At 44.6% G+C, this 27,960-nt stretch overlaps 1 protein-coding gene across 1 annotated transcript in view; it reads left to right on the top strand.

The window, feature by feature from the left end:
* Positions 1–27,960, top strand: part of LOC130274587 (neural-cadherin-like) — a 101,004-nt gene that overhangs the window by 42,634 nt on the left and 30,410 nt on the right. The window contains exons 17-26 of the mRNA XM_056523020.1: positions 47–330; positions 445–2,062; positions 4,218–4,308; positions 5,272–5,456; positions 7,271–7,506; positions 7,673–7,950; positions 9,917–10,131; positions 11,490–11,617; positions 12,839–12,963; positions 14,422–14,545. Coding sequence (XP_056378995.1) covers positions 47–330; positions 445–2,062; positions 4,218–4,308; positions 5,272–5,456; positions 7,271–7,506; positions 7,673–7,950; positions 9,917–10,131; positions 11,490–11,617; positions 12,839–12,963; positions 14,422–14,545 — 3,284 coding nt within the window. The remainder of the gene's footprint in view (positions 1–46; positions 331–444; positions 2,063–4,217; positions 4,309–5,271; positions 5,457–7,270; positions 7,507–7,672; positions 7,951–9,916; positions 10,132–11,489; positions 11,618–12,838; positions 12,964–14,421; positions 14,546–27,960) is intronic.

Raw genomic sequence — 27,960 nt, 5'->3', positions numbered from 1 at the left:
GATTTTAACATGATCTTTGCTTAAATTAAAGTGTTTTTTAATCCAGGTGCCAATGCTAAACTAAGATACCAAATCACCAGTGGCAATGCCAAAGGGATATTTGATGTGGAACCAGAGATTGGAAGAATATTCATTACACAAAGCCTAAACTACGAGCAGGACACTCAGTTTGAGCTCAGGCTGGTGGCGTCAGATGGAAAGTGGGAGAATTACACCTATTTAGTTATCAATGTGGTCAACCTCAATGACGAGCCTCCTGTGTTTACACAGAGTGAATATCATGACAGCATTCTGGAGGAAGTGACAGATCTCCCAGTGCTTGTACTGCAGGTATTCAAGTTACAAACATTTTAGGGATTCAAGGGAGTCATTGGCCCCTCTTTGTTCCCAAACTTTGTTAAAAAAAACTATGTATATATATAATTTTTTATCAATTGTTTTCAGGTTTCCGCTACCGATCCTGATTATGAAGCAGATCAAAGTGCTCTCCGATATACTTTACACGGACAGGGTGCCAGCAGCGAGTTTGTCATTGACCAATTGAATGGAAAAATATACATGCACAAGACGCTAGACAGAGAACAACGCTCTACTTGGCGCTTCCTTGTTCTTGCCACAGATGAGAATGGTGAAGGACTGACAGGTTTTGCTGACGTGATCATTGACATTAAAGATGTAAATGACAACCCACCAATGTTCCTCTGCACATATGATGGATGTTTCATGGGATACATTCCAGAGAACTCACCTGCAGATACTACAATCATGGAGATGACAGCATTGGACTTGGATGATCCAAAAGCTGGAAAGAATGCTATTTTGACCTACAGCATAGTCCAAAATGTCAAGAATGAAATAAACCTTAATTTGTTTGCAGTTCATCCATCTACTGGCTCCATATATACTGTACTGGGTTCTTTGGATAGAGAGAAGGAGGACAGGTACCTTATTGTCATAGAGGCAAAAGATGGAGGTGGACTAACCGGGACAGGCACCGCCACCATTATAGTATCCGATGTGAACGACCATGCACCAGTTTTCACACAGAAGATTTACACGGCCTTGGTTCGGGAAAGTTCTGGTATAAACAGTGAAGTGAGTGTTCTACAAGCCTGGGACAATGATGAAGGAGAGAATGCAATGATGGTGTTCAGTATTATTGGAGGAGATGATGACCGCAAATTTTTTATAGAGACAGATAAAATCCACAAACGGGGTATCATTCGACTTAGAAAGAGAATGGATTATGAAAAACCCCATGAGAGATCCTTTAATCTGACAGTAAAAGTGGAAGACATGAACTTTTTTAGTATAGCCTTCTGCATTATTCATGTGGAGGACTCAAATGACCATGCCCCTGTGTTTTACCCACATTTTTATGACATTGCCCCTGTGCCTGAAGATGTTCCAGTTGGCACAACTGTGACCCAGGTCTCAGCTATGGATCTCGATTCAGGATTAAATGGAATATTCTCCTACCACATCTTGAATTCTTCAGATCCCAGGAATCAGTTCTCACTTGTTGGTGATGGTTACATTGTGGTCTCCAATCCATTGGATAGGGAAATGTTTCCCTACCACCGGCTGGTAGTATTGGCTACGGATATGGGCGAGCCTGCCCTTACGGGAAGTGCAACCGTTTTGTTTAGCCTTAAGGATATCAATGACAATGCTCCTGGATTTGAGTCCCAATATAGCCCAATGATATGGGAAAATACAGAGTATCCACATGTTGTCCAAATAAACAAGACATCAACGCTGTTGTATGCTGCAGACAATGACACAACTGAAAATGGTCCTCCATTTGCCTTCTATTTATTGACTGATCCTCAAGGCAGCAGTGACTTCACTCTAACAGACTTCCACAATGGCAGCGCCATGATCACCGCTCTGCAGAGTTTTGACAGAGAGCAGAAAAAAGTTTTTTATTTACCAATCTTAATAACTGATAGTGGAAATCCTCCATTGACATCCAACAATACCCTAACAATCCTAATTGGAGACAGAAATGATCATCCCCATTCCTCTGGACACATGGATTGCACAGTCTACACCTATAAGGGTAATACTACAATAGACCACCCATCAAATGTGTTAGTTTTATGCAACAAAAACAAAACATTATTGCTATTGGTTGTTTGAATTAGTTTCTGACTAGAGCCAGGTTATATAGGGAGGGCATCGAGGCCAACACCACTTTTGGGGACTAGGAGGGTCTGCACCACAAGTCATTCATGATGGCTGTATGGTAATGTTATCTAGCTATTTCCATTGCTCCAGTAGACTAATGGCAGAGCCATAAGCACATGCATCCACCTCTCCTATATGTAGCTACGGCCATATCTATCATGAGACAAGATGAGTATCTCGCCTCAGGTGGCGGATTGCAGTGTTCTGGTGGGGCAGCATGTTCCCTGTAGTGGCCGTCAATTATATTGTCTACCATTTTCTGCTACACACTATTTTGCACTGTTGACTCCACTTACCCTATGACCTGTAAAAGACAGCAGTACACAGATGTGGAATATACAGCAGCCAGGACTGGGAAAAAATTATATAGAGGTATGCGGGACATTTTGAGGAATTTCTGCGCCCAAACCTTTCTTTCTTATGATTTCAGTTGAGGTGGTGGGCGACACCATTTCAGTTTTTTGCCTTAGGCAGCAAAAAAGCTAGACTCAGGCTTTAATGTGGCTGCAGTAGACATGGGGTTTAGGTTGTTTTGGTCGTGGGGTCATGTTTTGCCCATTGGCTTCCATCAATCTTATATTGACTAACAACCCACTTTTCGTTTATTGGCCGGTTCTATGACTAACGATTTAGCAATCTACTATTACTGCTGCATATCCTGTTTTGTTACATTTTCAAAAATGGCCAAAATATCTTCATGTTGTTTGAGATGTTTTATATAATGTCTTTGGGTTAAATTGGTTTTAGATTTGTACATTTTAACATATTCACTGCATGAACATACATACAGTGACTTGCATAAGTACTGAACCCCCCCAGACTTTTCTACAGTTTGTCATGGTATAACCACATATTCAACTATATTTTATGTAATGGATCAACACAAAATAGTCCATCTTCCGGAAAAGGGGGCAGGCTGGGGATATTACATGGATTTCAAAATACACTGCTCCAAAAAATAAAGGGAACACTTTAACAACACAATGTAACTCCGAGTCAATCACACTTCTGTGAAATCACACTGTCCACTCAGGAAGCAACACTGATTGACAATCAATTTCACATGCTGTTGTGCAAATGGAACAGACAACAGGTGGAAATGATGGGCAATTAGCAAGACACCCCCAATAAAGGAGTGGTTCTGCAGGTGGTCACCACAGACCACTTCTCAGTTCCTATGCTTCCTGGCTGATGTTTTGGTCACTTTTGAATCCTGGCGGTGCTTTCACTCTAGTGGTAGCATGAGACAGAGTCTGTCAGCGTAGTGTCCAGAGCATGGAGGCGCTACCAGGAGACAGGCCAGTACATCAGGAGACGTGGAGGAGGCCGTAGGAGGGCAACAACCCAGCAGCAGGACCGCTACCTCCACTTTTGTGCAAGAAGGAGCAGGAGGAGCACGGCCAGAGCCCTGCAAAATGACCTCCAGCAGACCACAAATGTGCATGTTTCCACTCAATCGGTCAGAAACAGACTCCATGAGGGTTGTTTGAGGGCCCGATGTCCACAGGTGGGGGTTGTGCTTACAGCCCAACACCGTGCAGGTCGTTTGACATTTGCCAGAGAACATCAAGATTGGCAAATTCGCCACTAGCGCCCTGTGCTCTTCAGAGATGAAAGCAGGTTCAGATTGAGCACATGTGACAGACGTGACAGAGCCTGGAGACGCCGTGGAGAACGTTCTGCTGCCTGCAACATCCTCCATCATGACCAGTTTGGCGGTGGGTCAGTAATGGTGTGGGGTGGCATTTCTTTGAGGGCCGCACAGCCCTCCATGTGCTTGCCAGAGGTAGCCTGACTGCCATTAGGTGCCGAGAAAGAAAATAAATTCAAAAAGAAAAGAAGTAATTTACAAATCTGTTTAACTTTGTGGCACCAGGTGATTTAAAAAAAATTCACTGGAGTACCCCTTTAAGTCAATTTGAATTCCAGTTTGTAACAGTAGCAACATAGGCAAAATGTCCGTGGGGGTTAATACTTTAGATCTCAGAGACTATGACTAGGATTCACCATGTTGTCTTGTATAACAGGCATACTTCCAACAGTTATCCTTGGAAAGGTTCCGGCACCAGACCTAGATGACTGGGAGCACAAAATGTATTATCTGGAAAGTAAATCAAGGTAAATACAAAAATACCTTGACGTCTATTGTTACATGTATACACTCCCTAACAGGTTCTCGAGTTGTATCAGATACACATGGGGTACTCATCTATGTGATGTTAGGGTGTGGAGGAGGGGTAAGAGATTCAGATACAGGCCACATATCTTCCAGCATATCTGATATTTTATTCCAGCAGCTCCTGAACACCAGCAGTGGTCCATATGTCCGAACGCTGTTTTCGCGCTGCGGGGGGTTGGCCACGCCCCCTCTATGCAAGTCTATGATAGTCACGCTCCCTCCCATAGACTTGCATTGAGGGGGCGTGGCCGTGACATCACATTGGGCATGGCCGACCCCTACAGCATGAAAACAGCGTTCAGAACATTAAAGGGGTACTCCGGTGGAAAACATTTATTTGTTTATTTATTTTTTTGTAATGAACAGATTTGTAAATTACTTCTATTAAAAAATCTTTACCCTTCCAGTACTTTTTAGCAGCTGTATGCTACAGAGGAAATTCTTTACTTTTTGAATTTCTTTTTTGTCTTGTCCACAGTGCTCTCTGCTGACACCTCTGTCCGTGTCAGGACCTGTGCTATGGGGATTTTCTCCTGCTCTGGACAGTTCCTGATACTGGCATCAGGTGTCAGCAGAGAGCACTGTGGACAAGACATAAAAGAAATTCAAAAAGAAAAGAATTTCCTCTGTAGCATACAGCTGGAAGGGTAAAGATTTTTTTAATAGAAGTAATTAACAAATATGTTTAACTTTCTGGCACCAGTTGATTAAAAAAAACATTTTTTCCACCAGAGTACCCCTTTAGGTTCTGAGCGCTGGCCAGTGGAGTACCCTTTTAAGAATCAAGACTCATAGCACAGGTTATTAGGCCTGGTGTTCAGCCTTCTTTTCAGTTTTCTCTATTTTTTCTTTAGTAAAATAAAAATATGTTCTTGTAAAAGTTTTCCCTTTTATCCTGACAGGATCTTTTCTGTCCATGATTCCTCTGGTTTGCTGACCTTACGAGAAGGGGCCATGCCTGGGGTTTATAAAGTTAGGGTGAGGGTGACAGATGGAGTGTGGCCGGACGTGATCTCCACTGTCAAAGTTGTGCTGATCGCCATAACCGAAGAAGATTCCAACAATGCTATTGCCATAAGATTAAGAGGTAAGTTCTACTGTAGTCTTCTATGGACACATCTAGTGAAGGAGGGGTGATCAGGATCATCATAAGGGTCTTTGCCTGAAATTTGTTTTCCCTCTGTGTTACTTTAGTGCTTGAAAGATGGAAGTTTACTTTACACCAATAACTACCTATCACCTGTGGACATTGTAAGAAATATAATGCTGTCCATACACATAAGATGACTTAAAGTGGAACTCGGTGGACATTTTTTTTTCAAATCAACTGGTGCCAGAAAGTTATACAGATACGTAATTTACTTCTATATAAAAATCTTAATCCTTTCAGTACTTGTTAGGTGCTGTATGCTCCAGAGGAAGTTGTGTAGTGCTCTCTGCTGCCACCTCTATCTGTTTCAGGAACTGTCTAAAGCAGGGGAAATTGTCTATGGGGATTTGTTCCTGCTCTGGACAGTTCACAACACAGACCGAGGTGGCAGCAGAGAGCATTGTGGTCAGACTGTAAAGAACTACTCAAATTGCTTTGGAGCATACAGCAGCTGATAATTACTGGAAGGATTAAGATTTTTAAATAGAAGTAATTTACAAGTCTGTTTAACTTTCTGGCACCAGTTGATTTGAAAACATTTTTATTTAAGAATGCCCCAACAAAGCATAGCCTGATAAAATTGAGACTAAAGTGTTCTCAATAGTCTATTGCATTAGAGATGGATGAAGATAGATAGCTAGATAGATAGATATGGGATGATAGATATGAGAGATGATAGATAGATAGATAGATAGATAGATAGATAGATAGATAGAAGAGAGAGAGAGAGAAAGGTAGATGGATATGAGATGATAGATAGGGGATATATTTTTAGAGAGAGAGAGAGAGAGAGAGAGAGAGAGAGAGAGAGGAGGATAGATAGATAGATAGATAAATAGATAGACAGATGGATAGATAGATATGAGGATAGATGGATGGATAGATAGATAGATATGAGGATAGACAGATAGATAGATAGATAGATAGATAGATATGAGGATAGATGGATGGATAGATAGATAGATAGATAGATAGATATGAGGATAGATGGATGGATAGATAGATATGTGTTGACCACCGGTTGAATGGCGGGACAAAGGATGTTGCAGTGAGTGGTGGGATCAGATGTTATTAACCCTGGAGGTCGGATGGTATTAACCCCTATGTGTTTGTGACGCCAGTGTGCTTTTTCGGGTTCTGAAACACCACACGCCCGGATTCTCCGCTATCCCATGGGCTAGTAGTGAAAAAAGAATCCACAACCAGTTGAGGGTAAATGGAGGCTTTACTGAATGGAAGACAGGTGTAATTATCTTCCCAGCTAAGGCCAGAATTCCCAGAGAGGTGACCAGTACCCAGAGGACCTCGCAGCTTGGTGAACAAATACTTGTAATAAACTTGACTTGTAATTAGACTTGACTTGACTATGTGCAGGACTTGACTAGTTGTAGTGACAGCAGACATGGACTTGTAGACTTACTGGAGAGTTGTAGGTTTGTGGCCTCCAGATGCTGAACAATGGTCCTGAGATCTCTGATAGCTGCTTCAGCAAAGACTTAGAAGAGTCTGAGGAAAGAGAGCTAATTAAAGATGGACACCCCTCTATATAGTGGGGGGCTGGACTAAAGCCCATTGGTCAAGCTGTGGGTCATAGCTTAAAGCTGGTGCTCTCTGGGAGTAGATGTGACAGCAAATCCTATAACTGCATAACATAACATGTGACAGGATTACTCACAGGTCCTTGAGAAATATCATAGCAGCACATCCAGATAGCAGGTAACGTGTGGCTTTATTCTTTCCTATTGTTCCAGGTATCACCGCAGAACAGTTCATAGCTCAGACACAGGGGGCGATGATGAGTAAATACGATCACCTGAAGAACCTCTTATCTGAAATCATGTCCTGCGCAGAAGATGATGTCCAGCTCTTCAGTGTACTGAACGTTCCTAGTCCGTCCAACTCTACAGATGTTTGGATTTCCATGGCCAGACCCCCCTATCACCAACCTGAAAAGTTAAATGGCATTGTGGCTTTGCATCGGGACAAGGTCTCAAGTAAACTTTGTATCTAAGTCCATGAATCTCAGTGTTTTGGTATTGTGTGATGTTAGGTTACAACATTCAGACACATTTTACTTTTCCATATGTAAAACTCCCCTTCATGTATATAGGTTGGTGTAGTGACTTTACTAACACAGTGCATATCCTCCACAGTTAGAATCGGCAATGGGTGTCCAGATAAGTCAGATTGGAGAAGAGGAGTGCAGAAATGCGCAGTGCAGCCACAAGTCTGGATGTGTCATTAGAAACGTATATAAGCATCTCCCAACAATGGTCAGAACTGACAGTGTCTCTTTGGGGTCAGTGACCATTGCGACCCATGTCCACTGTTCCTGTGCTTCTCGAGAACATCAGCACCTTTCCTGCTCCTCATATCCAACCAGTCCATGTCTTTATGGGGGCAGCTGTGTAGACACAGAGCTTGGATATAGGTAATGTATGATAAAATGGGGAAATAGATGCACTTCTGGAATAGATGATAATTCCCTTCTCAATATTTAGCACTTAAATGGGTTGTCCAGTATAAAAAAAAATGGCGCTTTAACTTTTTGGTAAAAACAGCACCACTTCTGCCCACAGGTTGTGTCTAGTATTGCAGCTCATTTACCTATAGATCACTTGATGTGATCCACTAATGCCCTAACTATACCATACACTAAATTCCTATTATTCTTTATTCTTTCTACACTTACTAAAGTTAAAATCCCAGTGTATCCCCCCACCATTCAGTGTTTCAGGAGACAGATGTACTTAGTGGTGCTACTTGGTACTTTTAATATCTCTGATGCTGTGGCTGCAGTCCACAAGCTATATTGAGGAGATATCACTGTATTAAAACCAATCACTTAGCCCCCCTCAACATGTTTCACCACTAGCATCAGGCTTTGTCAAGAGGTTCTGGGCATGAAGTGAGGAAAAACGCAGTTTGTGGAGGTTTTATAACCTAAGGTTATGAGGTAGGTTGGGGGTAATTGATAAACAGCTGATAAACAGCTAGAGCAGATTGTTGCGCACAGGTATGTCATCTCTCTAAGGGCCAATGAAAGGTAAAATCACGCCCCATTCTAGATGATTGGGGAAACAGGACTATAGTGGATTGGTAAGTATAGATAAGTGGCTGGCGGATCTGGTCCATAAAAACAGGATTTTGCCAGGCACGCCTGGCAAAATCCTGTTTTTACGGACCTGATCCGCCTGCCATTTATCCACTGCTGAAGTGACCTTGAGCCACTTGTCAAGGAAGCCGCGGCAAGCTGACCTCCTACACCATTGCGATTCTACTGCACACTATGGTGTTGTGCCCGCAGCACAACTAGATCTGGTAAGCAGGAAATTTAAACCTTAAAGGGGTATTCCAGGATTTTTTTTTTATTTGACTATGCTACAGGGGCTGTAAAGTTAGTGTAGTTCATAATATTGTGTCTGTACCTGTGTGTGTGACGGTTTTCTCACAATTGTTCTGTGATTTTCACCCCAATATTTATTTTTAATAGCATACAAAATGACTGTTGTCTCAGATTTTTCACAGGTTGCAATGCGGCCGAGAACTGACTCACTAGTCAGCTGATAACAGGGAGCCTGTCTGCTCCAATGGGTGGAGCGATCGCTGGGTGGGAGAGAGATCAATCTGCAACTAATGCAACAGCTGTAGGCACCCTGATTGAAAACCACAGGTCTTTTGAATGGATGCAGCTCATTTATGTTTCAATGGGTGTGGTGGCTGATGTGTGGGAGGGAGGACAATGGAATTATGGGATTTGTAGTAAAAAAAAAAAAAAAGAAAACTCAAGCCAAAAATACCAGTTCACAAAAAGCTAGCCACAGTGCTATGGTAATCTCACAACATAGCCATTTAGCCCCAAGACAAGCACAGATCCTTCCTAAGCATGTCCATTACTGCCTGCCAGGTATGTACTAAAATCACCTTATGGTGGATAAGCCCTTTAAAGGGGCATTCGCTTACCAAAGTCCTCTGCACTAGGAGCGCACCTTTGTTTTCCTTTTTTTTATGGTAAGTATAGATGTCAATTAAATACAGTGAGAAAACTAATGTCAGATTCCAAACGGACCTTCCCTATTGGCTGTAAGTACATCAATTACCTACAACCTACGTCATAACCTTAACTTATAAAAACCCCACAAACTGCGTTTTTCTTCATTTTATGCCCAGAACCTCTTGACAATGCCAGTTGCTAGTGGTGAAACATGTTGAGGGGGGGCTAAGTGATTGGTTTTAATACAGTGATATCTCCTCAATATAGCTTGTGGACTGCAGCCACAGCATCAGAGATATTAAAACATTGCCAAAAAAAACTTATGGACCACACCTGGTGACATTTAAGTTCCAGTCTATAACCAAAAAGTCAGTGGTAACCGCCAGTCTTATTTATTTGTAAGGTGTGAATGTCCCCCTGCTTACTATGGACCAGAATGTCAGCAAACAAAGCGCTCATTCACAAGACAAGGCTTCGCATGGTTTCCTCCATTGTTCCTCTGCTTTGAAAGTCAAATCTCCCTGGATTTTATCACTGAAGAAGCTGATGGACTTCTGCTCTACAATGGGCCTATGGCATCCCAAAACCATGGGGAGTCAGAAGATTTCATTGCTGTAGGTGAGACTCAGTATATGATCATCCGGATATATTTATCCCTTACAAGGATTAATTCTGATGGAAACTGTGTAATGCTTCAATTTTGCTGTGGGGGAGCTATAGGAGAATTGAACATTTGCTGCCAAATTCACCCACACAACTAAGCATTAGGATTTTTTTAGCGTCAGCAGAACCTGTCATGACATTATCATCATTCGCAACTTCAAGTTCAATGGATGGACCTATTTTTTACTAGGACTCTAAGGGTCTATTCACATGGCAGAATTTCCGCTTGCGGAATTCCGACTCAAATTAAAGACTTCTATGGGATCCCGCACCCCCATAGACACTTCTGAATTTCCGCAGGCGGAAATTCAGAAGTGTCAATGGGAGTGCGGAATCCCATAGAAGTCTATGGGCTTTAATTTGAGGCGGGATTCCCCAAGCGGAAATTCTGCCGTGTGAATAGACCCTTAAAGTCTACATTCCAAAAGTTTTGATCTGTTGAAGTTTAGGCATAGACCCGGGAGAGAACACACTTAGCTCTTTCTTCACTTGGTTCGTTCTAGCAGTGGCTCAGGGGCTGATCACTCAGACCCCGACCGATCATAACTTTTGACATATCTCTACGATATCCATTCTCAAATCATGTTCAGAAGTTTCAGCACATCTCCCAGAAAAAAAAATCTCTAGTAGTCCCCTTTGTATTTGTATGGTGCACTAAACTGAATGTGTACTACATGTCTTAACTGAAGGATTTTCTGTAATAAACAAAATTTTCAGGGCACTACCTAGTCATAATACATAGGTCACTTGTGGCGACATTACGGATCAGAAGTCATAGGTTGGCTTTCGAGTGCTTACGAAGAACAATTTTCCATATGGTGCTTTATGAATCAGTCATTGATACAATAATGGACATTGGCCCTGATTTACTAAGAGTGTTGTGTCGTTTTCTTTTTGGGTTTTAATTCCCTACAAATTTTTTTCCACTGTATTTACTAAGGTTTCCCGTGCATTTTGCCCTTTCCCTACATTTTGCTTTTCTTACACATGCTCTGATCTGTTGGGTTTTCCTCAGCTCAAGTCCACCACATTTTCTGTGGAAACCTTAGTAAATATGTTGGGTTTTTGTGAAAATGTCGAGAACATGCCCCCTTTTTGATGGCCACACCCCCTTTTTCTGACAGCCATTCCCCTTTTTCGGGTTTTCTCAGTAAAATGGAGAGTTGGTCGGGTTTTTTTCAATTTTGACGCAGACAGAATTTCTGGCGCAAAACAGGTTGTGTTACCAATAGTAAATCAAGGCCAATATGTGGGGGCCACTGCCTGTAGAAAATATTAGCATGCATTTTTTTTATTTATTTTTTTTTATGTAGAGCTTCAGAATGGATCCCCTTCCTTGGCTATAAACCATGGCTCCGGATCTCTTTTTCTGAAGTTTAACAAGAAGCTAGATGTGTCCAATCGTCTGTGGCATAACCTAAAGATTGTGAGCAATGGAAAGGTATGACATCACCACAGATAAGCAGACATGAGAGGGAGTGTTTTACTGTCTCCTAATTGATCTTACCTGTAGATAGGGGATAAATGTCTAATCAGGGTAGTCTGACCACTGGGACCCTGTCACGTACCGGCAGGACTGGTAGTGGATCCTCTGGACCAGAGAGGCGATGACGCGGGTTGTACCAGAGGACCGGTACTAAGTGGTTACTGGTTTTCACCAGAGCCCGCCACAAGGCGGGATGGTCTTGCTGCGGCGGTAACCACCAGGTCGTATCCTCCAGTAGCAACTCAACCTCTCAGGCAGCTGATATGGCGTGGTACACAGGGAGCAGGCAGGAGCGAAGTTGGACATAGCAGAGGTCAGGGCAGGCGGCAAGGGTTCACAGGCGAGTAGGCGGTAGCAACGGGTTCGGCAAACAGGCAAGGCAATACACACTAAAGGAACGCTTTCTCAGAGGCACTAGGGCACAAAGATCCGGCAAGGGCAGGAAGGGGCAGGAGGCTTTAATTAGGGAAGGCGGGGAGAGTGAGGGACCAGCGCACCAATTACCGGTGCGCTGGCCCTTTAAATTTACTGAAGGCGGCGCGCGCGCGCCCTAGAGAGCGGGGCCGCGCGCGCCGAGAGGCAGGGAAGGACGGCGCAGGGAGCGGGGAGACTGGTGAGTGGAGCTGGGACGCGACGCGTGGACGGGGGCCAGCCGTCACGGCAGCCGCGTCCCAGACACGAGGGAACCCGGGCTCCCGGTCTGTGTGACTGACCAGGAGACGCCGGGAACATGGGGCAAAGGATCGGGGAGGTGGGCGCTCCGGTCCGGGGACGGGGACCGGAGCGCACGCCTTAACAGACCCCCTGCTATCTCCTGTATGGGGTTAAGTCACTTACCCGTTCTTGGCATGCTCTGGCCCCCATTTTTCAAGACTAGCGGAAGTGACGGCCCGCTCAGCAAATCACCGGCTGAGACGAGACCGAAAAGGATAATGGATACATTTTAGTTACCTGGAGTATGCCTCAAAATCCCAAAGACCTGATGCCTCTTTATCTCTGGACCAAATTCCTATGATGTTGCATTGCACCATAAAACCTTGGGAGAGACTCAGTCAACAGTAAAATCTATTATTAAAGTCCCTTGCTCCTTTCTATGAATTATCATGGTTCAGCCAAACATATAGCTAATGATTTTTTTTTTATGATGACTTAATCATCTGCTTTATATTGTGTTAGAAAGTGAAGATGATCCTTGATCACTGTTCAGAAAAAGCATCGGTGAATGGAGTCGAGGCCTCCCATGAAATGCCTGGAGATCGCTCATGGTGTGAAGTTTCAGGAGAGACACCTGGAAAAAAGAGGTTGTTCTAAAATATTAGGCTGAGTATTTTTTAAGAGCATTTTCAAACAGAGGTATATAAAAAGGCTCTGTTCTTATTAGAGCTTCCATCACATTTGATGATGTTCTCATATCAAGGCAATAGCACATGGTGCACCCCATTATAACTCAATGGGGTCCTTCAGGTCACAGTGGAATCTATTGCAAGGCAAATACAGCAGAGCAAAAGTGTGAACATAGCTGTGTGAAAAACATTAGGTAGGGTAGAATAGTTTACCCACATTAGGTAGCATAGTTTCCCCACATTAGGTAGCATAGATTCCCCTACATTAGGTAGCATAGTTTTCCTCCCACATTAGGTAGCATAGTTTCCCCTCATTAGGTAGCATAGTTTCCCCACATTAGGTAGCATAGTTTCCCCTACATTAGGTAGCATAGTTTCAACTACATTAAGTAGCATAGTTTCCCCACATTAGGTAGCATAGTTTCCCCACAGTAGGCAACATAGTTTACGCTATATTAGGTAGCATAGTTTCCCCTACATTAGGTAGCATAGTTTCCCCACATTAGGCAGCATAATTTCCCCACAGTAGGCAGCATAGTTCCCCCACATTAGGTAGCATAGATTCCCCACATTAGGTAGCATAGTGTCCCCACATTAGGTAGCATAGTTTCCCCTACATTAGGTAGCATAGTTCCCCCTACATTAGGTAGCATAGTTTCCCCCTACATTAGGTAGCATAGTTTCCCCACAGTAGGCAGCATAATTTCCCCACATTAGGTAGCATAGTTTCCCAGCAATAGGCAGCATAGTTTCCCCTACATTAGGGAGCATAGTTTCCCCTACTTTAGGTAGCATAGTTTCCCCACATTAGGTAGCATAGTTTCCCCACATTAGGTAGCATAGTTTCCCCACAGTAAGCAGCATAGTCTCCCCACATTAGGTAGCATAGTTTCCCCACATTAGGTAGCATAGATTCCCCTACATTAGGTAGCATAGTTTCCCCACATTAGGCAGCATAGTCCCTCCCCCCCCCCCCCCAGACACACACAAACACACACAGACACACACTCACCTAGCCTGCGCTTCTTTTCTCTGGCGGCGGCCTGACTAGTGACATCACTGACATCCTCCTGCACGGGTCTGCGGGGTTTCCCACCGGGTCCCAGGGTAGTGCCGGCCCTGATTGTAGCTGACTGATGACAGGCTGTAATTAGATAAAAAGAAGTCGGCCATGTTTAACATTTTCGGGTGATGGTCATGAATGATCTTTTGGGTAAGAATAGTCCAGGGATTGAGAGAATTTTTCGTTAGGGCTTTCTTAGTAAAGGGTGAATACACATGCACTCCACACTTTTTAAAATTTTATTTATAAAGAATTTGGAAATCCATGTAATATTTCCCCTGACTTCTAAATGGTGGACGGTTTTGTACTGGACTATTACATAAAATCTGTTTTGTCTATTTTGGTCTACCTAGGTTCCTCAATGTTTATCAGCCCCTACAACTTGGTGGAGTAAAGATCTTTCCATCCGGCATTCATCCATCCATACACTTCACCGGCTTTACTGGCTGCATCAGGAACCTGCAAGTGGATAGCAAGGTAAAGTATAGTCTAGTCTCATTTGTACAAGCAATATCTGCCTTGTTTGTGCATTGAAGCCTTCAGCGTTCAGCATATTTAGCTCACACTATTTATTAAACCCCTCGGTCATAATACATAGAAAACAGTTTGCCTATGTTTTCCATTGAATGGGCTATCAGATATATTCTAAAGGCCCTTTAAAGGGGTACTCCAGTGGAAAACGCATTTTTTCTAATCAACCGGTGCCAGAAAGTTAAAGGGGTATTCCAGGCAAAAACTATTTTTTTATATATCAACTGGCTCCGGAAAGTTAAACAGATTTGTAAATTACTTCTATTAAAAAATCTTAATCCTTCCAATAGTTATTAGCTTCTGAAGTTTTCTGTCTAACTGCTCAATGATGATGTCACGTCCCGGGAGCTGTGGATGATGGGAGAATATCCCCATAGGAACAGCTCCCGGGACGTGAGTCATCAGAGAGCAGTTAGACAGAAAACAGCAACTCAACTTCAGAAGCTAATAACTATTGGAAGGATTAAGATTTTTTAATAGAAGTAATTTACAAATCTGTTTAACTTTCCGGAGCCAGTTGATATATAAAAAAAAGTTTTTGCCTGGAATACCCCTTTAACCCCTTAAGGACTCAGCCCATTTTGGCCTTAAGGACTCAGACAATTACATTTTTACGTTTTCATTTTTTCCTCCTCGCCTTCTAAAAATCATAACTCTTTTATATTTTCATCCACAGACTAGTATGAGGGCTTTTTTTTTGCGCGACCAGTTGTCCTTTGTAATGACATCACTCATTATATCATAAAATGTATGGCGCAACCAAAAAACACTATTTTCGTGGGGAAATTAAAACGAAAAACGCAATTTTGCTAATTTTGGAAGGTTTCGTTTTTACGCCGTACAATTTATGGTAAAAATGACATGTGTTCTTTATTCTGAGGGTCAATATGATTAAAATGATACCCATTATTACATACTTTTATATTATTGTTGCGCTTAAAAAAAATCACAAACTTTTTAACCAAATTAGTACGTTTATAATCCCTTTATTTTGATGACCTATAACTTTTTTATTTTTCCGTATAAGCGGCGGTATGGGGGCTAATTTTTTGCGCCATGATCTGTACTTTTTTTTTATACCACATTTGCATATAAAAAACTTTTAATACATTTTTTATAATTTTTTTTAATAAAATGTATTAAAAAAAAGTAGGAATTTTGGACTTTTTTAATTTTTTTTCGTTCACGCCGTTAACCGTACGGGATCATTAACATTTTATTTTAATAGTTCGGAACTTTACGCACGCGGCGATACCAAATATGTCTATAAAAAATGTTTTTTACGCTTTTTGGGGGTAAAATAGGAAAAAACTGACATTTTACTTTTTTTGGGGGGAGGGGATTTTTCACTTTTTTTTTACTTTTACTTTTACATTTTTTTACATTTTTTTTTACACTTGAATAGTCCCCATAGGGGACTATTCATAGCAATACCATGATTGCTAATACTGATCTGTTCTATGTATAGGACATAGAACAGATCAGTGTTTTCGGTCATCTTCTGCTCTGGTCTGCTCGATCACAGACCAGAGCAGGAGACGCCGGGAGCCGGACGGAGGAAGGAGAGGGGACCTCCGTGCGGCGTTATGAATGATCGGATCCCCGCAGCAGCGCTGCGGGCGATCCGATCGTTCATTTAAATCGCGAACTGCCGCAGATGCCGGGATCTGTATTGATCCCGGCACCTGAGGGGTTAATGGCGGACGCCCGCGAGATCGCGGGCGTCGGCCATTGCCGGCGGGTCCCTGGCTGCGATCAGCAGCCGGGATCAGCTGCGCATGACACGGGCATCGCTCCGATGCCCGCGGTTATGCTTAGGACGTAAATGTACGTCCTGGTGCGTTAAGTACCACCGCACCAGGACGTACATTTACGTCATGCGTCCTTAAGGGGTTAAACAGATTTGTAAATTAGTAGAAGGTAAATAGAATGGCCGGCAAACTTAAAAATTCTAGGTTTATTTGCAGCTTTAAAACCAACAGGAACAAGGGGAACAGGCAGTCAACATGCACGGTTGACGCGTTTCGAGTCTATGACTCTTTAACCCCTTAAGGACCGGAGCGTTTTTTGCAATTCTGACCACTGTCACTTTAAACATTAATAACTCTGGAATGCTTTTAGTTATCATTCTGATTCCGAGATAGTTTTTTCGTGACATATTCTACTTTAACTTAGTGGTAAAATTTTATGGTAACTTGCATCCTTTCTTGGTGAAAAATCCCAAAATTTGCTGAAAAAATGAAAATGTTGCATTTTTCTAACTTTGAAGCTCTCTGCTTGTAAGGAAAATGGATATTCAAAATATATTTTTTTTGGGTTCACATATACAATATGTCTACTTTATGTTTGCATCATAAAATTGATGAGTTTTTACTTTTGGAAGACACCAGAGGGCTTCAAAGTTCAGCAGCAATTTTGAAATTTTTCACAAAATTTTCAAACTCACTATTTTTCAGGGACCAGTTCAGTTTTGAAGTGGATTTGAAGGGTCTTCATATTAGAAATACCCCATAAAAGACCCCATTATAAAAACTACACCCCCCCCCCCCCCCCAAAGTATTCAAAATGACATTCAGTAAGTGTATTAACCCTTTAGGTGTTTCGCAGGAATAGCAGCAAAGTGAAGGAGAAAATTCTAAATCTTCATTTTTTACACTCGCATGTTCTTGTAGACCCAATTTTTGAATTTTTGCAAGGGGTAAAAAGGAGAAAATTTTTACTTGTATTTGAAACCCAATTTCTCTCGAGTAAGGACATACCTCATATGTCTATGTAAAGTGTTCGGCGGGCGCAGTAGAGGGCTCAGAAGGGAAGGAGCGACAAATGGTTTTTGGGGGGCATGCCGCATTTAGGAAGCCCCTATGGTGCCAGGACAGCAAAAAAAAAACACATGGCATACCATTTTGGAAACTAGACCCCTCAGGGAACGTAACAAGGGGTAAAGTGAACCTTAATACCCTACAGGTGATTCACGACTTTTGCATATGTAAAAAAAATATATATATTTTTTACCTAAAATGCTTGGTTTCCCAAAAATTTTACATTTTTAAAAAGGGTAATAGCAGAAAATACCCCCCAAAATTTGAAGCCCAATTTCTCCCGATACAGAAAACACCTCGCATGGGGGTGAAAAGTGCTCTGCTGGCGCACTACAGGTCTCAGAAGAGAAGGAGTCACATTTGGCTTTTTGAAAGCAAATTTTGCTCTGGGGGCATGCCGCATTTAGGAAGCCCCTATGGTGCCAGAACAGCAAAAAAAAAAAAACACATGGCATACCATTTTGGAAACTAGACCCCTCGGGGAACGTAACAAGGGGTAATTTGAACCTTAATACCCTAGAAGTGTTTCATGACTTTTGCATATGTAAAAAAATATATATTTTTATTACCTAAAATGCTTGTTTTCCCAAAAATTTTACATTTTTTAAAAGGGTAATAGCAGAAAATACCCCTCAAAATTTGTTAGGCAATTTCTCCCGAGTACGGCGATACCCCATATGTGACCCTAAACTGTTGCCTTGAAATACGACAGGGCTCCAAAGTGAGAGCGCCATGCGCATTTGAGGCCTAAATTAGGGACTTGCATAGGGGTGGACATAGGGGTATTCTACGCCAGTGATTCCCAAACAGGGTGCCTCCAGCTGTTGTAAAACTCCCAGCATGCCTGGACAGTCAACGGCTATCTGGCAATACTGGGAGTAGTTGTTTTGCAACAGCTGGAGGCTCCGTTTTGGAAACAGTGGCGTACCAGACGTTTTTCATTTTTATTGGGGAGGGGAGGGGGGCTGTGTAGGGGTATGTGTATACGTAGTGTTTTTTACTTTTTATTTTGCGTTAGTGTAGTGTAGTGTAGTGTTTTTAGGGTACAGTCGCACGGGCGGGGGTTCACAGTAGTTTCTCACTGGCAGTTTGAGCTGCGGCAGAAATGTTGCCGCACCTCAAACTTGCAGCCGGATAATTACTGTAATCCTCCGCCCATGTGAGTGTACCCTGTACATTCACATTGGGGGGGGGGAACATCCAGCTGTTGCAAAACTACAACTCCCAGCATGTACGGTCTATCAGTGCATGCTGGGAGTTGTAGTTTTGCAACAGCTGGAGGCACACTGGTTGTGAAACACCGAGTTTGGTAACAAACTCAGTGTTTTGCAACCAGTGTGCCTTCAGCTGTTGCAAAAGCTACAACCCCCAGCATGTACGGACAGCGGAAGGGCATGCTGGGTGTTGTAGTTATGCAACAGCTGGAGGCATACTACTTTGGCTGGGGATGCTGGGGATTGTAGTTATGCAACAGCTGGAGACACACTGGTTTGCTACTTAACTCAGTGAGCCTTCAGCTGTTGCAAAACTACAACTCTCAGCAGTCACCGACAGCCAACGGGCATGCTGGGAGTTGTAGTTATGCAACCACCAGATGCACCACTACAACTCCCAGCATGCACTTTAGCTGATTGTGCAAGCTGGGAGTTGTAGTTATACAACAGCTGAAGGTACACTTTTCCATAGAAAGAATGTGCCTCCAGCTGTTGCAAAACTACAAGTCCCAGCATGCCCATAAGGGAATGCTGGGAGTTGTGGTGGTCTGCCTCCTGCTGTTGCATAACTACAGCTCCCAGCATGCCCTTTTTGCATGCTGGGAGCTGTTGCTAAGCAACAGCAGGAGGCTGTCACTCACCTCCAACGATCCTCGCCGCACAGGTCAGTCCCTCGTCGTCGCCGCCGCCGCTGCTCCTGGGGCCCCGATCCCAACATTGACGCCGGGGATCGGGGTCCCCAGCACCTGGGGTGCACGTCCCGCACCCGCTCACGTCCTCCGGAAGAGGGGCGGAGCGGGTTGCGGGAGTGACACCCGCAGCAGGCGCCCTGATTGGTCGGCCGGTAATCCGGCCGACGAATCAGGGCGATCGTGAGCTGGCACCAGTGCCACCTCACCCCTGCTGGGTCTGGCTGTTCGGGGCCGTCTCTGACGGCCCCGATCAGCCAATAATTCCGGGTCACCGGGTCACTGGAGACCCGATTGACCCGGAATCCGCCGCAGATCGCTGGACTGAATTGTCCAGCGATCTGCGGCCATCTCCGACATTGGGGGGTCATAATGACCCCCCTGGGAGATATGCCCCGATGCCTGCTGAACGATTTCAGCAGGCATCGGGCACCGGCTCCGCTCCAGATGGTTGCGGGGGGCCGGTAAAACACATGACGTTCTCATACGTCATGTGTCCTTAAGGACTCGAAAATGGAGACGTATGAGAACGTCATGTGTCCTTAAGGGGTTAAAGGGGTACTCCGGTGGAAAAAGTTTTTTTTTTTAAATCAACTGGTGCCATAAAGTTAAGCAGATTTGTAAATTACTTCTATTAAAAATTGTTACCCTTCCAGTACTTTTTAGCAGCTGTATGCTACAGAGGAAACTCTTTTTGAATTTCTTTTTTGTTTTGTCCACAGTGCTCTCTGCTGACACCTCTGTCCGTGTCAGGAACTGTCCAGAGCAGCATAGGTTTGCAATGGGGATTTTCTCCAGCTCTGGACAGTTCCTGATACTGGCATCAGGTGTCAGCAGAGAGCACTGTGAACAAGACAAAAAATTTATTTAAAAAGAAAAGAATTTCCTCTGTAGCATACAGCTGCTAAAAAGAACTGGAAGGGTAAAGATTTTTTAATAGAAGTCATTTACAAATCTGTTTAACTTTCTGCAGCCAGTTGATTTAAAAAAAAAAAAATGTTTTCCACCGGAGTACTCCTTTAACGAAACCTGTAGCATGCACATAATTGTGACATATTTGTAGTCAGAGGGCGGGAGGGGAGTGGATAGTTATGGCCAACCTACTAGCCTCATAGCCCTTGACAAAGCTGATCCGTCAGCGAAAAGTCGGGGAGGCTAACAGTAGTGCTGGGCGGTATACCGTTATGAACCGGATACCGTTTTTAATTTCTCCCACGGTATGGATTTTTGCCCATACCGCTATACCGGTCGGGCCCCTCCCCCACCTTCCGGATGAATTGTAGAGCCCAGCGCGGCGCCCTCACTTGTCCTGGTGGGCTTCTCTGGCCCGATTCCGACAGCGGAATCGGGCCACAGAAGCTAATCCATTTACTGTGTCCCCCCACTGCGCCTGTCAGCCAGTGTCCCCACGAGCACAATCAATCCCCACCGCTAGCGGGATCCATGTGCCCACTAGCGGTGTCCCAAGAATGCCTCCCGCGAGCGCGAGCGCTACCATCACCACTAGCGGGGTTCCTGTGCCCACTAGCGGTATCAAATGTGCCCCCCGCGAGCGCGATTGCTACCATCACCGCTAGCGGGGTCCCTGTGCCCACTAGCGGTGTCACAAGAATGCCGAGCGCGGCTCTGTTCTCCGTCCCTGTCAGCTCTCAGGGTACGGGAACAGATTTAAAAGCCTCGCGCGCGGTTAACGTAGTACTGCACAGGCGCAGCACTACGCAAATAGTGTAGGGCTAATGTAGGCAGCGCTAGGAGCCTAGCGTTAGCCCTACGCTATTTGCGTAATACTGCGCATGCGCAGTACTACGTTAGCTGCGCGCAAGGCTTTTAAATCTGTTCCCGTACCCTGAGAGCTGACAGGGACGGGGAACAGAGCCGCACTCGGCATTCTTGTGACACCGCTAGTGAGCACAGGGACACCGCTAGCGGTGATGGTAGCGATCGCGCTCGCGGGGGCCACATTTGACACAGCTAGTGGGCACAGGGACCCCGCTAGTGGTGATGGTAGCGATCGTGCTCGCGGGGGGCACATTTGACACCGCTAGTGGGCACAGGGACCCCGCTAGCGGTGATGGTAGCGATCGCGCCCGCGGGGGGCACATTTGACACCGCGAGTGGGCACAGGGACCCCGCTCGCAGGGTGGGGTGGGGTGGTGGTGGGGGGGGGGGACAGGCGGTAATACTGTGATACCGCGATAATAAAAAAAAAAATACAGTGATATTCATTTTAGGCCATACCGCCTAGCACTAGCTAACAGTTAATGTTTTAATCCAGCGGCATAGTGGCACATACTAGTGGGGATAGAGTGCTGAGATTTGTTTGTGGAGGGTATATTTTTTAAACAATATATAATTAACATTACTATTTTAGGGGGGGCTTCTAGTAAGGGTTTTCCCCGCCAGGGGGTTACCCCTTAAAGGTTGTTTATGATTTATTGCCCTGGAACCCTCAGGGATCCTTCTTTTGGTGTAAAGATAGTGATGACCAGCACCTGTTAGGATATTAACCCCTTGTGGTCCTTCACTAAGCACTCACACGTCTCTTACATATAGATTCAAATATCCACTGAAAAAACCTCATCATCTGAACTAACACTAAAATATGAAACAAACTTAAAAATGGTGATTGCTGGAAAAAGTGTTAGAAAAAAACACAAAAGAGACAAAGAAAGAGAAAAACAGCAGTGTTCTAATAATGAAAAAACAAATCAGCATGGTTATTTAATCCTCTCGGCTGAAAGCAATCAAATTGGTATATCCATAACGTCTCCCGATCCCTGAGAGCCTTCAGCCAATTCCCTTCTCTGACTTGTTTGTGGACTTTCTCGATGGCAAAAAAAACGCATGCAAGAAACGTTACCATCGTGAACATCACAAAAATGACGAGACACGTTGGATACATTCACATTACGTGAATTGTTTACACCTCTAATGTGTTCTTGGATGTGTTCTTTGAGATTTCTTTTAGTAGACCCAATGTACGTAAGATTGCAAGTTGAGCAGACTATCTTATATATGACAAAACATGAATCACAATAAAGGAAGTCTCTGATCTTCACCAACACCAACATTATGGACCATAATTAAACAATACTCATACGAATCAAAGCAAGTTTTATTGAAATACAAAAATCCATAAAAACACAATTAAAAAACATACAATAAGTCGGTACAAGAGAATACTCAGACAGAAGAGTAGGGGGTGAGAGCAATAATAAAAAGATCAAATGATAGTGCGGGTGTATATAAGGGCATGCATCATAATGTCATTATGCTGAAAGCATATGTAGCATGGCAGCTGGAAACTAAGATGAAATGACAAATGCAAATGGCAATATATCCACAAATAGGATATATCTAAGGCACAGGAAAGCCACAGTAAAAGGCACAGAAGAAACCTGCGACTGTAACAATGGCCGTAACTCTGATGGTACAGAGAAACAGAAAAGACACAAGCACAAGATACAGGACGAATGCACTTTATAGGAAAAACCTCTCACCTCCAACCCCAAACGCGTTTTCGCTACACGGCTTCGTCAGGGGGTGTGTCAACCAGATGGTAGAGGTCAGTGTATATGGGGGATGATGGCCAGTCAGTCAGCGTATGTCCTGACTAATTGATAACATATGTGGTACTCACAGAATACATCATGCGCGCTAAATCCTGTGGTGACGAGTAAGTAATGCAGCACATATATGAGGCACAATGGCGGTATACGAGACGCAGCTGGGAGGTTGCGCTCGTGAGCCCGGAAGTTGATGTTGCATTACTGGAACTAGAACATGCGACATGTACAACATATATGTTGCGCCGAGCGCTTCGGGTCCCTGCTCCTCCCCGGAGCGCTCGCGGCGTTCACCTTCTTGCAGCGTCCCGGTCAGACCCGCTGACCGGGAGCGCTGCATCAATGTTACTGGCGGGGATGCGACCCGCGTAGCGGGACGCGCCCGCTCGCGGCTCGCATCCCGGTCACCTCACCCGTCCTGTTCCCCGACGGCTCAGTAGCGGCGTGCGCGGCCCCACTCCCTAGGGCGCGCGCGCGCCGGCGATTTAAAGGGCCAGTGCGCCCCTGATTGGCGTCTGGCTCAATCAGCACTCACACCTGTTCCCTCTCTATAAAACCTCACTTCCCCTTCCCAGCATTGCCGGATCTTGTTGCCTCAGTGCCAGTGAAAGCGTTCCTGTGTATGTCCCAAGCCAGTGTTCCAGACCCTCTGCTGTTGCCCCTGACTACGATCCTTGCTGCCTGCCCTGACCTTATGCTACGTCCGACCTTGCTCTTGCTTAATCCCTTGTACCGCGCCTGTCTCAGCCGTCAGTTGGGGTTGAGTCGCTATCGGGTGGAACGACCTGGGGGTTACCTGCCGCTGCAAGTCCATCCCGCTTTGCGGCGGGCTCTGGTGAAAACCAGTGACCCCTTAGACTCCGTTCCCCTGGTACGGCCCACGTCATCACCCCACTGACACAGAGGATCCACCAACAGTATCCTCACAGTATCCGGATCCTGACAGTAGATCCGGCCATGGATCCCGCTGAGGTCCCGCTGCCAGTTGTCGCTGACCTTACCACGGTGGTCACCCAACAATCTCAACAGATAGCGCAACAAGGACAACAGTTGACCCAACTGACTGTCATGCTGCAACAACTTCTGCCAAAGCTTCAGCAACCATCTCCTCCGCCAGCTCCTGCACCTCCTCTGCAGCGAGTGGCCGCTCCCAGCCTCCGCCTGTCCCTGCCGGACAAATTTGATGGGGACTCTAAACTATGCCGTGGTTTCCTGTCTCAATGTTCCCTACACTTGGAGATGATGTCGGACCAATTTCCCACAGAACGGTCTAAGGTGGCTTTCGTGGTTAGTCTCCTGTCTGGAAAGGCCTTGTCATGGGCCACACCGCTCTGGGACCGCAATGATCCTGTCATTGCCACTGTCCAGTCCTTCTTCGCTGAGGTCCGTAGTGTCTTCGAGGAACCAGCCCGGGCCTCCTCTGCCGAGACTGCTTTGCTGAACCTAGTCCAAGGAAGTTCTTCTGTGGGTGAATACGCCATCCAATTTCTACTCTAGCCTCTGAATTATCCTGGAACAATGAGGCCCTCTGCGCTTACTTCAAGAAAGGCCTATCCAGCAACATCAAGGATGTACTGGCCGCACGAGAAATTCCTGCTAACCTGTCTGAACTTATCCATTTGGCCACCCGCATTGACATGCGTTTCTCTGAAAGACGCCAGGAGCTCCGACAGGAGAAGGACCTTGTTCACACCAGGCGATTTCTATCCCCGGCTCCTCTCTTCTCAAGTCCACTGCAATCTGTTCCTGTGCCTTCTGCCGAGGAGGCTATGCAAGTGGATCGGTCCCGCCTGACCCTACAAGAGAGGACTCGCCGCCGTAACGAGAATCTATGCCTGTACTGTGCTAGTACCGAACACTTCCTAAAAGACTGTCCTGTCCGCCCTCCGCGTCAGGAAAAACACACTCCGATTCCTCACAAAGGTGAGACAGCTCTAGGTGTGAATTCTCCACGTCTTACTGTGCCTGTGCGGATTTCTCCTTCTGCTAACTCCTCCTTCTCAGCTGTGGCCTTCTTGGACTCTGGTTCTGCAGGAAATTTTATTTTGGCCTCTTTCGTTAATAGGTTCAACATCCCAGTGACCAGTCTCGTCAGACCACTCTACATCTCTTCAGTCAATGGAGAAAAATTGGACTGCACTGTGCGTTACCGCACAGAACCCCTGCTAATGTGCATTGGACTGCATCAGGAAAAAATTTTATTTCTTGTCCTACCCAACTGCACCTCTGAAATTCTCCTCAGCTTGCCATGGCTCCAACGTCATTCTCCTACCCTTGACTGGACCACCGGGGAGATCAAGAGTTGGGGTTCTTCTTGTCTCAAACAATGCCTCACGTCTGCTCCCGTTAGTCAAACCCCTGTGGCTCCACCTATACCAGGTCTTCCCAAGGCCTACCAGGACTTTGCCGATGTTTTCTGTAAAAAACAAGCAGAGACTTTGCCACCTCATAGGCCTTATGACTGCCCTATTGACCTCCTTCCTGGTACTACTCCACCCCGGGGCAGGATCTACCCTCTGTCCGCCCCTGAGACTCAAGCTATGTCTGACTACATCCAGGAAAATTTAAAGAGGGGATTCATTCGTAAGTCCTCTTCCTCTGCCGGAGCGGGGTTCTTCTTTGTTTCGAAAAAAGACGGTACCCTACGGCCATGTATTGACTGCCGCGGTTTAAATAAAATCACCATCAAAAACCGCTATCCTCTGCCTCTAATCTCTGAACTATTTGACCGCCTTCGTGGCGCCAACATCTTCACTAAATTGGACTTGAGAGGCGCATATAATCTCATTCGCATCAGGAAAGGGGATGAGTGGAAAACCGCATTCAATACCAGAGACGGACATTTCGAATATCTTGTTATGCCCTTTGGGCTCTGCAACACCCCTGCAGTCATCCAGGACTTCGTTAATGAAATATTTTGGGACTTGTTATATACCTGTGTTGTGGTTTACCTGGACGACATCTTGATTTTCTCCTCTAGTCTAGAGGAACACCGTCGTCATGTCCGCCTAGTGCTCCAGAGACTCCACGAAAATCAACTGTATGCCAAAATGGAGAAATGTCTCTTTGAATGCCAATCTCTTCCCTTCCTAGGTTACCTAGTCTCTGACCAGGAACTTCAAATAGACCCAGACAAACTGTCAGCGGTTTTAGATTGGCCACGCCCTTCTGGACTCCGTGCTATCTAACGCTTCTTGGGATTTGCCAACTACTACCGACAGTTTATTCCCCATTTTTCCACCATTGTGGCCCCTATTGTGGCCCTAACCAGGAAGAATGCCAACCCTAAATCCTGGCCTCCTCAAGCGGATGAGGCCTTCAATCGCCTCAAAACTGCCTTCGCTTCTGCTCCAGTGCTGTCCAGACCTGATCAGTGCTATCCTCACCGTATCCGGATCCTGACAATATAGACAGATGAGTGAATGAAAGTGAAGGTGCAAAGCCAAAAAGAGTGAGTGAAAAAGAGACACAACACAAAAGAGCACACTGAATGTGAACACTTACCACCACCAAAGACAAGATAAATCACCAATGGTAAGATCCTGCAAAAAAAATATACAAATAAGCAAAAATATAGACATGACCCAACAAGTGGTGATATGACATGTGACCCAATGTAAAAAATATATATAAAAATAAGTAAGATTATCAACCAATATTGGTTATAAAAGTGCCAATAAAATAATATAGTGGCCGAACAATAATCATGAATATGAAATGTACTATAAATATTAAATGTGAAATGTAAACATTAGGATTATATATAAAAAATGGATGAAGGTGAAAGTTGTTAAGTAAATAAGAGTGTGTAGGGAGGGGCCTGATAATGTAAACCCCAAACAAATTGGATAAACTATTCTAGTCCCAAAAAAAGTGTGATGTCATATGACCGACTGTGAATTGCATAAGTAGTCAATGGGGGAGATTTATCATTGCTTTTAGAGCATTTTTTTCTTTGTCTATGTTTAGGCGCAGTTCAGGTGCAAGCAGCATATTTAGCGACTTTTATGCGTCTTTTGATATAGACAGTTTCACTCTTTTTGCCTACCCGTAGAACTTTTTCTTTTTGACCATGCAGTGGTCACGTATTTATCATTTGCGACTTTTGTCAAAAGTCGCTATTTTGTGCGCAAAAGTACTTTTTTAGGCGCAAAGCTACACCACCTACCAATAGGCGTGAGAATCACTTCTACCTTCCACAATTCAACCTTTAACCTCTTGTGGACGACAGCGGCCCACTCCCCTTCTATGACACGAGCTCAGGAGCTGAGCGCAGGTCATAGCTGGGTGGTCCTGGCTGCTATCTGCCACCAGGACCCATCTCTAATGCCAAACATCAACGATCACGGTGATGCCCGGCTTTAACCCCTTAGACACTGCAATCAAATTTGATTGTAGCGTCCAAAATGCAAGTAAAAATGTCCCGGTAGCTCTGTGAAATTAAAGGGGTTCTCCCCTGGAAAACATTTTTTTTTAAATCAACCGGTGCCAGAAAGTTAAACAGATTTGTAAATTACTTCTATTTAAAAATCTTAATCCTTCTAGTACTTATCCTCTTCTATTTGCTCCACAGGAAGTTCTTTTATTTTTGGATTTCCTTTCTGTCTGACCACAGTGCTCTCTGCTGACATCTCTGTTCATTTTAGGAACTATCCAGAGAAGGAGCAAATCCCCATAGCAAACCTCTCCTGCTCCAGACAGTTCCTAAAATGGACAGAGGTGTCAGCAGAGAGCACTGTGGTCAGACTGAAAAGGAAATTCAAAAAGAAAATACTTTCCTGTGGAGCAAATTGAAGCAGATAAGTACTAGGAGGATTAAGATTTTTAAATAGAAGTAATTTACAAATCTGTTTAACTTTCTGGCACCAGTTGATTTAAAAAAAAAAAAAAGTTTTCCAGGGAAGTACCCCTTAAAGTAAAAACGCATAACCTGCCAAATTCAGGACCCAGGAAATTGTCTACTTCCCTCCTTCACAAGCGTCTAGAAAAAGTGTATGTGGTAGAGCTTTTCCCACCACAGCAGAACTGCGCAAAATTCCTCATCCTGCTGCACCTGCTTGGTAAAGAAGATGC

Source organism: Hyla sarda, chromosome 5 (assembly GCF_029499605.1).
Source record: "Hyla sarda isolate aHylSar1 chromosome 5, aHylSar1.hap1, whole genome shotgun sequence".
Lineage (NCBI taxonomy): Eukaryota > Metazoa > Chordata > Amphibia > Anura > Hylidae > Hyla > Hyla sarda.
This window is presented reverse-complemented; position numbering and strand designations above follow the sequence as displayed.